Source organism: Sycon ciliatum, chromosome 8 (assembly GCF_964019385.1).
Source record: "Sycon ciliatum chromosome 8, ocSycCili1.1, whole genome shotgun sequence".
Lineage (NCBI taxonomy): Eukaryota > Metazoa > Porifera > Calcarea > Leucosolenida > Sycettidae > Sycon > Sycon ciliatum.
In genome coordinates, this window is record NC_088650.1 from 7,006,831 (window position 1) to 7,019,351 (window position 12,521).

The window sequence follows — 12,521 nt, forward strand, 5'->3', positions numbered from 1 at the left end:
GTGCTTTAGGCCAAGAAAGAAGAAGTCGAGTAAGTACCAGCATATCAGCCGCTCGCACAGCACGGAAAGCAGACACAGCGGCACGGAGGACTATCGCCAGGGAGGCGGAGGCGGGGGTGGTAGCCATGGCCTGCAGCCAGCGTACAGCTCGGAGGCAGTGTCTGCGTCCGCACTCGTCTCCAGTGCCGACGAGGGCAGTTTACTGTCCGGCGGCAGTTCCAGCCACAAGCCAATGTACCCGACGCCGATCGGTGTGAGCCTATTGTCGCAGCACCGGCGCACACCGTCAGTCTCTCTCTCCATGGAAGGGGAAAGTGGTGATGAGCAGCGTCCACTGCCCGTCCGTAAGGTGCCACCGTCGCAGCGTAAGCTGACGCGACGTGACACCCGCTCCAACGTACTGGGGAACAACAAATACGAAGTAAGGACAGAGACTCTTCTACCGTTTTTACCGTTTTGTGTGTATCTGTATGGTATATAGTGAGACCTGTGTATTAATGACGACCGCTCAAGGGACCTTCAAAACATGGTCTCTGTAACCAGGTGGTCTCCTTATCCAGGGTTATTTGACTGGAAATAGCATCCCTTAGTCCTGGTTGCAGTGGTCTTCTAGGACAGGTGGTCTTCTGGGACAGGTGGTCATCTAGGACAGGTGGTTGCCTTGACAGGATTTACTGTATTTAGCATCAGTTGCCATTTTCTGGCATTCCTTTGCATGCTAACTTTAAAGGTTGCTTGATCGATCCTTTCCCCCGTGTCAGGGAAGGTCATTCAATTGCCTAATCTGGCCTGACAAAGCCGCGACAAAGTGCAGAGATGGCGACCGCAGATAGCCTCCACTGCTAAGCTAAAAGATGCAGGCGAATGGAATTACCGAACACAAGGTCTCTCACAAGTTGCCAATATGTAGCACAAACCTACAGGTAGGAATCTGGCTGGCATTACACATTGCTTGGAGGTTACCCTCGCGTCAGGTAGTGGTTGTTGGGGATCATTACTATGTGTTTGTGCGTGTGTTTGTGTATATATATATATGTGTGTGTGTGTGTGTGTGTGTGTGTGTGTGTGTGTGTGTGTGTGTGTGTGTGTGTGTGTGTGCGCGTGCGTGTGTGTGTGTGTGTATATGTGTGTGTGTTTTGCGTGCATGTGTGTGTATGTAAGTTATGTGTGTCTGTGTGTGTATATGTATATGTGTGTATGTGTGTGTCCACATCTATGTGTCTGTGTGTATGTGTGTGTGTGTGTATGTGTGTCCACATCTATGTGTCTGTGTGTGTATATGTGTGTGTGTGTGTCCACATTTACGTGTCTGTTCAGGTATATAACCCATACACCGCCTCAGTGTCAGTGGCCACTAATATGACCAATGCCTCGTCAGGCAGCTCACAGATGGAGCGTCTCCAGGGCGTGCTGAAGAAGTCTGAGAACAGACGTGCACAGATGCTGTCACGGATGAACACCACCGTATCGATGATGCACCACCAGGCACAGGATGACTCGGGCGTAGGATCCATTGGGCAACATGGCCCAGGGGTGAGCTACTTGAATACTCCTTAGCCATTACTCTACCCTGGATTTAGTATCTTTAGAACCATCTGTTGCTGTTACACTCACTGATCCTTATGCACAGATATACAGCATTCCCTCACTAGTGGGACCAGTGTTATAGGCTAGGCCCCTGTTTTGGACTTCCCACTGTAAATAAAGAATACAAACAAACAACAAACAAATCTTCTGTGGAGACAACAAGCTGAGGATGCAACGGAGAGCATTGCATTTCTTCTTTCCTGGCTCTTTTGAATGTGGCATTGGTGAGGAAAGAGTTCACTCTTCCCGTTTCACCTGGAAAGTTCAACATTTCTATACACCACCCAGGCTGTGGGAAATGACCTTGAAAACGTGTCGATCTATATATCTTCAGGTTGCGCACTCTATTATCTGTGTGTCTTCTGGTGCCTAGCACATGGAGATGGCTGATTGTGGAGTGTATATTTGAAGTTGAGTTACCTGCATGCATAGACAGCCAGGGCTGTGGTAGACACAGTAACACGGTATTCAGAATCATTGCCGCTTTGCCATGCTGAGAAAGTCAGTTGCGGTTGTGCGAGCTGCGAAGCACGTAACAGCCCAGACTCTGTAGATACAGTTGGAGAGTTGATTAGTATGATTACCCTATTCTCATGATTCTGTGTGTGTGTGTGTGTGTGTATGTGTGTGTGTGTGTCTGTCTGTCTGTCCGTCCGTCTCTCTGTCTGCATATTTGTGCACCCGCATGCCTGCCATGTTGCTATACACGTGCTTATTCCAATGGTAGAAATCGAGCAGCAAGAAGCCGAAGAAGGACAAGCGAGCAAAGGCAGCACATCTCTCGGTGGACAAGGGTGACGAGGACAAGGGTTGGGGCCGTGTGCGGTTCGGCTCCCTGCGACGAAGCTCCGCCCAGGCACCCGGTTCACCGCGGCCCAAGCCGAAACGTGGTATACTGAAGCTGGGCCGACGTGGCCTGAGTGATGCGGAGGACACTGCGAGAAAGGCTTCTGCCGAAAAACACCTTACCACCGCCACGTCGTTCGACCTCGGCGAGTCGCCGGGCGTACGGCGTCGACGCAGAAACAGCATTCAGATGCTGAAGTCCAGGATCTTCAGCAGCTCACTGGACAGCACCAACGGCCCAAGTCCTTTGGGCGAGGGAGGTGCGCGAGTGGCGGACTTTGCCACTTCAATGCCCCCCAGCTACTCTCCGTTGTCCAAGATATCACTGCACGCCAAGGAGAATGCAACTGCTTTGCAGGCGCTTGCTGATGATGCTGCAGCCGATAGCAATGGCAGTGCTGCCGTGTCCGCTCACAGCACACGCCGCTCGTCACTGGCACGCAACCGAGCCCTGGATCTGATTGGCGTTGAGGAGGCAGCAGCGGCGGCCACCACACTACAAGTTCCCTGTCTGACTGGCAAGGCGTCCGACAGCACGCCACCCGTGATCCAGTTGCGCCGGAGCAGTACCAGTACGTCCACTCTGGTTCCGGATGATGGCAGCGTGGTCAGGTGAGAGGTGCTGGTATGACGGGGCATTGTGACAGGTGATACATCCACTGTGCTGAGAGTGGTCAACACCTTGGGGAGGAGGGGGTTACAGCACAATACACTGACAAATGTATGCGCACTTGTTATGCGTCCATGTGTGGGGGTGGGGGTGGGGGTGGGGTGGGGGGGGGGGGTGGGGGTGGGGGTGGGGGTGGGGTGGGGGTTACAGCACATTAGTAGTAGTACTAGTAGTGGTACAGTAAAACCTGTAACTAACGACCACCGTGACTAGCGACCAGCCTGGTACTACCGACCACTTCGTCAGGCACAGACAATCTCACATCCAAAATGTACCGTGACTAGCGACTTCCTGCTGAACGCGACCAGCGACCGCCTTTTCTTGTCCCAATGTCGAATTTTGACCCGTAACTAGCGACCGCGATGTAGGAAATCAAACATTGCTCGAAGCTCCTTCTCGAAATGTTGATGATTTTCCATGGTCCTGAAAGGACTGTTTCGATACTACAGCTGGACAAATGAACGCAGGTCAGTTTGACTGTGGAATCAGTGTGGACTGCACTACACCTAGTGAAGCATCGGCGAAGGTCCTACACGGGAAGTCTAAAACATAACCCCAGCCTCTCGCTATGTCGACTACCATATAAAGAGTCTCATGAAATCAGCAAACACTGTGTTTACTTCTACTAACGATGTTGTAAAGAGTTTGATCACTCCGTCGATCGATGACTTGAGTGACTGCTCCCTTTTGACTGCAGACGTCTAAAGTCTTTACACATGTATGTCGTGGAAAGACACGACCAATGCCCTGCACGTGTTCCTCGACGAAAATAATCACCCCATGAAAGACTTGCTCATTGATCTTATTTCTTTTGTGCTAAGAAATAATTTTTTCGAGCATGATGGTTTGGTGTATCACCAAGAGAATGGCATGGCCATGGGTACACCCATGGCGGTTAATTTTGCAAATATTTTCCTCTTCGTCCATGAGCGTACATCACTCTCAGTCTTCCGTAACACCATAAAGTTCTTCGGTCGATACGTTGATGATCTTCTCTTAATCATCAAAAGACTGAGCAATCTGCCTGCCGTCAAACGGCACATGTACGCAAAACTTGACGCCATCAGACTTACGTGGTCAGACCCCAGTAAAAGTATTGAGTTTCTTGATTTGATCATCTCTATTAATGATAAATCCACATTCACATTCAGTACTTTCCAAAAGCCCAGGAACGCTTATTTGTACATCCCATTTACGTCCGACCACCCCCGCTCATGTTTCAGAGCTTTTATTAAAGCTGAATTGCTGCGCTATAACCACACAAACAGTGAGATCACCTCCCTGCTCGCTATACGTGATGCTTTCTGGACCAGGCTTCGCAAGCGTGGTTACCCTCCTAGGTTTCTCCACGATGCGTTCAGTGATACCCCAGCTAGCTGTCAACTCATACCTCCAGCTAGCTCTGTGCAAGCTTCCGCCTCTTGCCCCACAGTTTTTGTTACTGACTATCACCCTGGCCTCCTCAGCCTTCAACGCACCCTGCAAAATTCTTTTCGCGCTAACTTATGTTTTAGGAAACCACATTCACGATGGGTATAGGTGTATTTTTTACCTCCATGCCATGCCTTGCACTCAACCTCGTGTTTGTTTTTTCGCCTCGCAAGCAACCCCGTGTTTTGTTCACGCTTTCTTTCGCGCTAAATCGCTAAATTGCTTTTTTTCGCGCTAATTACTCGACAGTGCTCAACGCCTGTCTGTCCAGTTCGCTGGTTATATTGAGTTCCACATTGTCATTTATCCTCATTCCTCTGATGAAGTGACTCATGTCACAGAAACCGGTCAGGTTAAAGAACTTGGAACTCTCCTTGCTTGTGAGTGCGTGGTTGTTATGTTTTAGACTTCCAGCGTGGTTGTTATGTTTTAGACTTCTCGTGTAGGACCTTCGCCGCTGCTTCACTCGAAGCTCCTTCTCGAAATGTTGATGATTTTCCATGGTCCTGAAAGGACTGTTTCGATACTACAGCTGGACAAATGAACGCAGTCTCATTTTGACTGTGGAATCAGTGTGGACTGCACTACACCTGTCATAATTTCAAGTGCTGTCAAGAACAAACATGATAGGAAACGTCTTGGAGAGCGCATCCAAAGCGCTCTTTGATCGATGTTACTACTCGAAGAAGAAACTAAGACTGAGCGGCTCTCTGTCGAAGTGCAATCACACAGCTCAGTCACCAGGTCACACTGAGTCCACAGAAGTCAGAGAAGTATCCGGCAAAGAAGCACTGTCCTGCATCTCAACATTGCAACAGTTTACGTTGCAGCGTGGCTTGTCTACCATGGCAATGGATGTAGAGAAACTTGGTGCCTTCATGAACAAACTTGAAGCCCAGCGCAAAGAGAAGCTTCAACAGGGAACTCTTGACTCCTGGCTTCAGAAGTAGGAGCTGAATTTAATGTCTACAATGAAACTTGATCTTCTCTCTCTCCAAGTGTTGTATGATCTGAAGAAGAATGTCAGTGCGCAAGTGGTGGGGGATTGTATTATCTGCATTTTGACATACATAATAATTATCATATAATGGGATCCATATACCGCATTTTACCGGTTGTAAGTCGACCCCGGTTATAAGTCGACCCTTCTATCTGGAGGTCTCAATTCTGCGTTTTAAAGTTTTCACCCAAAGAAGCACTACTAACCACCTCCTGCTACTGACACATCAACAAATCATGTAAACACCACTTATTGGAGGATATAACGTCCCAATCCTTGAAAAAGGCCAATAAACTGGCAAAAATGTGTAAACATGGTGCACTCGTGCATGCAGTGCAGGTCATTTTTTTGAAGATTCTGATAGTTACCGGTTATAAGTCGAATCCCGGTTGTAAGTCGACCCCCACCCTTTCTCCTTCTATTTTAAGTCGTAAAAAGGTCGACTTACAACCAGAAAAATACGGTATGGTCACGCGGTGCAAACCTCTAACTAAAGACCACCTGCCACTAAAGACCACTTTTCCGGGCACCAAGGGGTGGTCGTTAGTTACAGGTTTTACTGTAGTATTTATTTTATTTACCTTCGGATGCCTCAACAGTGATATACACAACTATTAAGTGGGCCGATAACGGGATACCGTATTATCTCTAATATAAGCACGGTCCTTTATTTTTTCAATGTACCTCCACCCCGTGCTACTAATGGAGACGTTCCTTTATTGGAGACTGCTCCATTATGATTTCAACCTCATTTCAGAGGCATGTTGCCATGCCAAATTCATGTATGACACACACATTTCAGGGTTTTTTTCGCCGACAGATAATGAATTTACACAGTGTGCTTATAATGGAGACTGAGCACTTTATTTTTTGAATGCCGCCCCAAGGTGTTCTATTATTGGAGACGTGCTATTATTGGAGACTGTGCTTATATTAGAGATAATACGGTAAGTGGAAAGGAAAAGAATAGAAAAGAAAAAAATAGAAAAAACTGGAATCCAGACATCAAGCAGTACAGTAATCAAACACCAAGTCAACTTCAAGCTTAGTACAAGAACTATCAAGATCATCGAGAAACTCAACAGATTCCAAAAAGAACAGAACACACACACATGTATGCACACTTGTTATGCATCCATGTGTGTGTGGGGTGGGTAGGGTCTTTGAATCTCTTACCTCTCGTGAAAATCCCGACATGACCAGTTTCTGGCAGTGAGCAAGTACAAGTACAAGCACACATGTGGTAATTTTTTTAAATGGAAACTTGCCAAAATTCTTTCGTGATTGTGGATGGCCAGTGGAAGATTGTTACCATATTTTCCGGAGTATAAGCCACACCCCTCTTTTTTGCCACGAAATACAGGCATCTATCCTATTTATCACCGTGAATTTGATCACCGGAGTATAAGCCGCAACCCCCCCCCCCCCTCCTTTTTTTGGGTGAATTTTGAGTGTGCAAAGTGCGGCCTATACTCCGTAAAATACGGTAACTGTTAGGTCCAAACACGTCTTGGTTCTTTGCTTGTTTGTCTTCTCACATGTCTAGGGTGACCAACGGTGGACGCCAAAGTCCAACGAGTCCGACGCGGAGGAAGCCACCAGCATTAGGTATGGAAGTGCAGTCAAGTAGTCCCGCAGACATGCCTTGTCCCACTACTATTGTAATGCTGGGAGGCATCACTGTAGCCTACATACATACCCATGGTGACTCACCGTATCCATGGTCACTCAATCACTGTATTCATGGCCACTCAATCACCGTATCCATGGTCACTCAAACATTGTATTCATGGTCACTCAATCACCGTATCCATGGTCACTCAAACACTGTATCCATGGTCACTCAATCACTGTACTCATGGTCACTCAATCACTGTATCCATGGATACTCGACCACCGTATCCATGGCTACTCAATCACTGTATCCATGGCTACTCTATCACTGTATCCATGGCTACTCTATCACTGCATCCATGGCTACTCTATCACTGTATACATGGATACTCAACCACCGTATCCATGGCTACTCAATCACTGTATCCGTGATTACTCAAACTCCATAACCCTGGGTATCTCAGTCTCCGTATCATTGGTTATAAAACTTTGTTGTGTGTCTATTTGTCTTTGGACAAGTTGGGGACTGTACAGTTGTCAGCTAGGAAGATGTTCACTACAGCTGACTTGACAAAACAGATTGCCGGTCCATAGCTTGCATGGCTGGGTTGGACCAACCAAATTTGCTCATCATAAAAGTTTTTAATAGGGCGCAGCTCTGAACGGCGGCTATTTTGTTAATTACACAAGACTGACTGGTTCTGGTTTGTGGATTTCTGCTGATCCTCTCCCCGTCTCATCGGCCAACAGCTCATTACCACAGGCTCTGGTGTGACATTGTCATTTTCGTTTGCTTTGCCGTGTTGACGTGTTTGTTGCCGTACACGCAGAGGAGATATCCAGTGCGAGTGAGTACTTTGAGTTAGCGCCGGCGGTGGCACAAGACCACGCACGCCAACTCTACACGGACGAGGAGGACTCCGGTGACACCACACCAGTGGCAGCGGCCGCCGAGGTGGATCTCCCACCACCACCATCGCCATCGCCATTACAGGTGGAAGAGGAGCGTCAGAGAAAGAAGGCGGACGGCTTCACGACAGCGCTTCCGATCTTCAGAGAGTTTGACAGCAACGGGCACCGGCATACGGTGCAGAGACAAGTGTCCCCACACCCTGCAGCCTATGTCAATAGCAGCGGCGGCCGTCCTACGTGGAGCATGGACAGGGAGCGTGCCCCGATTCGACAGGAAAGCAACGGCAGCTCTCTACTTACGGGAACGGATATTTCGCGTTCTTCCACGGCGACAAGTTCGCGTTCGTCATCGTATTCCCACCAGCATGATCCGTACCGCGCTGCACGCATTGCCACCGCCACCAGTACTAACAGTTCAAGCAGTGTGGGCACCGATGATCTGCATTACGATTACAATCGGTACGGCATAACCACGCTCGAGGATGGCCCGTCCGAATGCAAGTCGCAGCCGCTGGATGTTGTCTGCATGGAGTCAACTCTCTAGGGGTGAGCCGGGCAAGTGCCAGTTCATAAACAATCCTGCGCATATGCGGTTTTGCTTTTATAATTCAGATCAAGATATCGTGTTCATGTTGCTGCTGCTGCTATTTCTGCTGTTGCTGCTGCTGCTTCAAGCGTACTAACTAACAGACTGCCTTGCATATCCGCTGCGTAGCATAATGACTAGCAGAAGCATCCATACGGAATTTAGCAGTGGTGCTGGTTTGTAAATTCACCAGAGGGTGGACTTGACTTGATTGTTGATTTCTTTTGGTAAACATCTACTAGTAGTATTTTTGACATTGAGAACCGAGACTGATACCGACACTGATACCGACACTGATACCGACACTGATACCGACACTGATACCGAGACTGATGGCTTTATTAGACAGCCCCTGATGTTCATCACACCCCACACATTTTATTCCCTAAGGTGACATGCTAAAATTTAATTAACTTAACGTTACCCCCCCCCTTAAGTAAGTCATATTTAAAAAGACTGAATGGTGGTTGTCAGTAGCATTTTTTGCTTTTGTATTGTGTGTGTGCGTGTAAAAAATATGCCGAACCACTAACTAATAACTGCAAGAAAATGAACAGTAAATTGAAACTCGTTACCACCATCATCAGTGCTCAAGGACTCAAGGAATTTCACAAACCAGTTTTTGCTCATTCTCTACAAGCAAATGGAACCAGTGAAACGGACGGATGAATGGCGTAACAAGGCCAGGGTGGTAACCAGTCCACTACGGCTAAGTGATAAATTTAGCGAAGAAGTAGCATGTACAAGGAGAGAGAAAGAAGGAAAGAGGTCAGGCAGGGGCGCAGCCAGGATCGCCATTGCCGAGCCACCGTGCTCACAGCAGAGACTTCTGTGTGTGTTATTGTTGTGAAGTGGACCACAAAGACTGCACTTATGTTGGTCCTTTCATGCGTATTATTGGATCCGCAATACGGGGGGGGGGGGGCACGTTCAGATGGTCGCAACCGACCGGGGCTCTACCAACCGTGGATGGTTGTACACATGTGTAGAAAGGTCACTGTTTCCGAACACGGTGTCCTCCACCTTGTTTCATGCATGTAATGCTGTCAACCAACAACAACATGTTTTGTACACGGTAGTGTCAGAACCAGCCACTGGCACAGTCACTGACCCTGCTGTTCATACTACCGCTGGCCGCACAACTAACGTAAAAAGTCGTTACTTCCTCAACCTACTCTCTGAGCTGAACTGATGAGGGTTGAATTCCCCGAATTAGAAGCACTGTGTATTGCGCAGAGGGAGTGGTGCTTTCTTGCAGGTTTGCCGAGTGGACGGTTCGATGGACTTGTCGTATGGTCTGGCTGGCAGGGCAGTGGTGAGTCAGTCAAGTCAAGTGTCAAGTTCTGCAGGAAGTGCGACCTCCTCCACGTAGGAGAAACCACCAGAAACGACCAGGCGCCAGGCGCGAACTGATGGTGGTGGTGGTGAGAAGGAGAGCTCTGTGCCAGAACTTTGCAGCCTAGAGAGCGTGTGTGGGCAGGCGTGTGTTTACCGCCATATTGCCAGGTGTGTCTTTACCACCATATTTATCAACCATAGGAGAAACCAACTATTACTAGTATTACTTCGTCTACCGCCAAAGTCGCTGCTTCTAAGTCGTATAGTTATCCCTCACGGGGCGTGAGTAGTCGTTGGAGGTGAGCGCGTTATGAATGCCTCTAGCTCGGCGTCTCCTTCTCACCCCTCCATGGGAAACTCTGGCTCACGCTGCTACCTGGGGCTTCGCGAAGAGTATGTCACGCTTGAAAGGGAGCTTCAAAGTATATCCCTTGTGATGTTTGGCTGCTGGAGCGTTATAAAATGTAGTGTTCCTGAAGCACTACATTTTATTAGCTTTCTCAACCTCAACTGATGAGAGGTGAGCTCCCCGAAGCACTATGACTGAGTGTGAGCAGGGAGTGGTGCTTTCTTGCAGGTATGTCGAGTGGAAGGTGCGGTGGGCTCCTCGAGATCGTGACATGTGCTCCGGATGGTAGTCGGGAGGTCGAGTCAGTCAAGAGTCAAGTACTGTCTTTAGTTCGGCAGTCTAGGAAGCGTGAGCTCCCACGTAGATCTATGCGTCGACGCGTCGTCGGATCTACTACTTCGTCGACCCTCCGAAGTCGCCACTCCTCCTAGAAAGAACTTTTAGATGTCGCTTTCTGCTTCCGTTGCCAATGCCAGTGCAGGTTGCCCATAATTTGCATAAAGCTAGCTGGGGCCTTGGCGCGCGCCGCACTGCTTGTAACAGCGATAGCTACCGGTAATATACCGTCCCCCTGACAGTGAGTTCCCACTTCAATTCATGTCGTAGTAAATAATAATATCATTTGTTACTACAAGTAGTAGTTCCTTAGTAGTTGACTCGAGCTCTGAAGCTCGGCCGAAATGGATGATTTCAGCTTTTGCAACAGTCAGTACTACGCTGTAGTCAGATACGTTTTGGTATTGTTATGATTGTTTCGATGGCTCTCTGAGACGGCGAGAACTATTACTTTTCCCGTATTGTCGGATAGCGGGCTCAATGGCGTTGAAGGTGCTAAGGCTTCCACGGACAATCTGGCACGCTCGCCGTCCTCTGACTAGTACTAGTAGTAGATCTACTGGTGGTACACTGTCGATAGCGTCCTTCAATGTCTACGATCTATCCAGTGAACGAAAGAAGGAGCAGCTTGCTGCGGACATTCACAAATACCAGGTCGACATCTGTTGTTTGCAAGAGACAAAACACCCGGATGGGTTCGATAAGTCCACCGGCGGGTGCCGCCTAATAGGGCTGCCTTCAGAAATACCTCACCATGGCACTGGCTTTGCCATAGGCAGGACGGTTGCAGAGCGCGTTCTTTCTTTTTGGAAAGTATCCGACAGGATTTCCGTGGTCCACTTGCTTCTTTCCGATCAGCGAGAATCGCCGTCGTTATGTACAGTGGTCAATGTCCACGCGCCGGGCCGAAACTCGCCCCGTTTAGACGAATTCTATTCTGACCTTGGCCGAGTTGTCACGCAGCTCTCGTCGTCTGATATGTTCTTCCTTGCGGGCGACTTCAATGCAGGGCTAGGCGAGCGGCGTTCGTGGGAAATGTTCATGGGTCCTCACAACCTTGGCAATCGCAGCCCAAGAGGTAGAGAGCTGGCCCAGTTCCTAGGGGCCCACCAGCTATTTGCGTGTAACACAGCGTTCCAACTCAAAGCAAGCCAGACTATAACAAGGCCAGCCGGGAAGAAAGCTGGCACTGTGATCGATTTTGTGACCTGCAAGCAGAGCCAGAGGACAGCGCTCAAAAAATGCAGATCGCATGCTGAGACCACAGTATGCTCTGACCATCGACTGGTGGTGGCGCGGTTCACGATTCCAAGTCAGCTGAAATAGCAGTGCAGGTGCCTCGCTCACTCATACCTCGGGTATCCGGATCCCGAAGTTTGGCAGTGATCAATCCCAGACCGCCCAGACGACCGGGATGAACGAGGTATGACTCTAGAGTGTATTCCAGTGCCAGCACTTCTGACTTGAATCATGTTTTGCTGGTGCCGCCCATGCACCCACTTCATCTCACTCAGACCATAACCTCCTCCTATTTTTGTCTGCGGATAATATCCTTGTGTAAAATGACATATGTACACCTAATCAGGCTAATGCTCCTATTATCCTAACAAACTTTAAAGGGGAAGTTAAGGCAAAAATCAAAATTTCACCAGCTGTAGTCTTCGGGGTGCTGAGTCGAATGGTCTTGGTCCGAGAAGGCTGAGACGCTCCCTTCCTACTTGAATCCCAATCGAACTCGCGCACTTCCACCGAAACTGGGTGACTGCGCCCTACTAGATGGGGATTTGTACGCAAAATGTCACTAAAAGCGCCATTTCGTTCTTATAAAAGCACGGATGACCGCGATTGGCCC

General features: G+C 48.7%; 1 protein-coding gene across 1 annotated transcript in view; it reads left to right on the plus strand.

The window, feature by feature from the left end:
- Nucleotides 1-9,226, plus strand: part of LOC135823078 (uncharacterized) — a 28,729-nt gene extending 19,503 nt beyond the window's left edge. Inside the window, exons 17-21 of the mRNA XM_065335910.1 lie at nt 10-421; nt 1,318-1,533; nt 2,315-3,045; nt 7,081-7,142; nt 7,979-9,226. Of these exons, the coding sequence (XP_065191982.1) occupies nt 10-421; nt 1,318-1,533; nt 2,315-3,045; nt 7,081-7,142; nt 7,979-8,604 (2,047 nt within the window). The 3' untranslated portion in view covers nt 8,605-9,226. The remainder of the gene's footprint in view (nt 1-9; nt 422-1,317; nt 1,534-2,314; nt 3,046-7,080; nt 7,143-7,978) is intronic.
- Nucleotides 9,227-12,521: the final 3,295 nt, after the last annotated feature.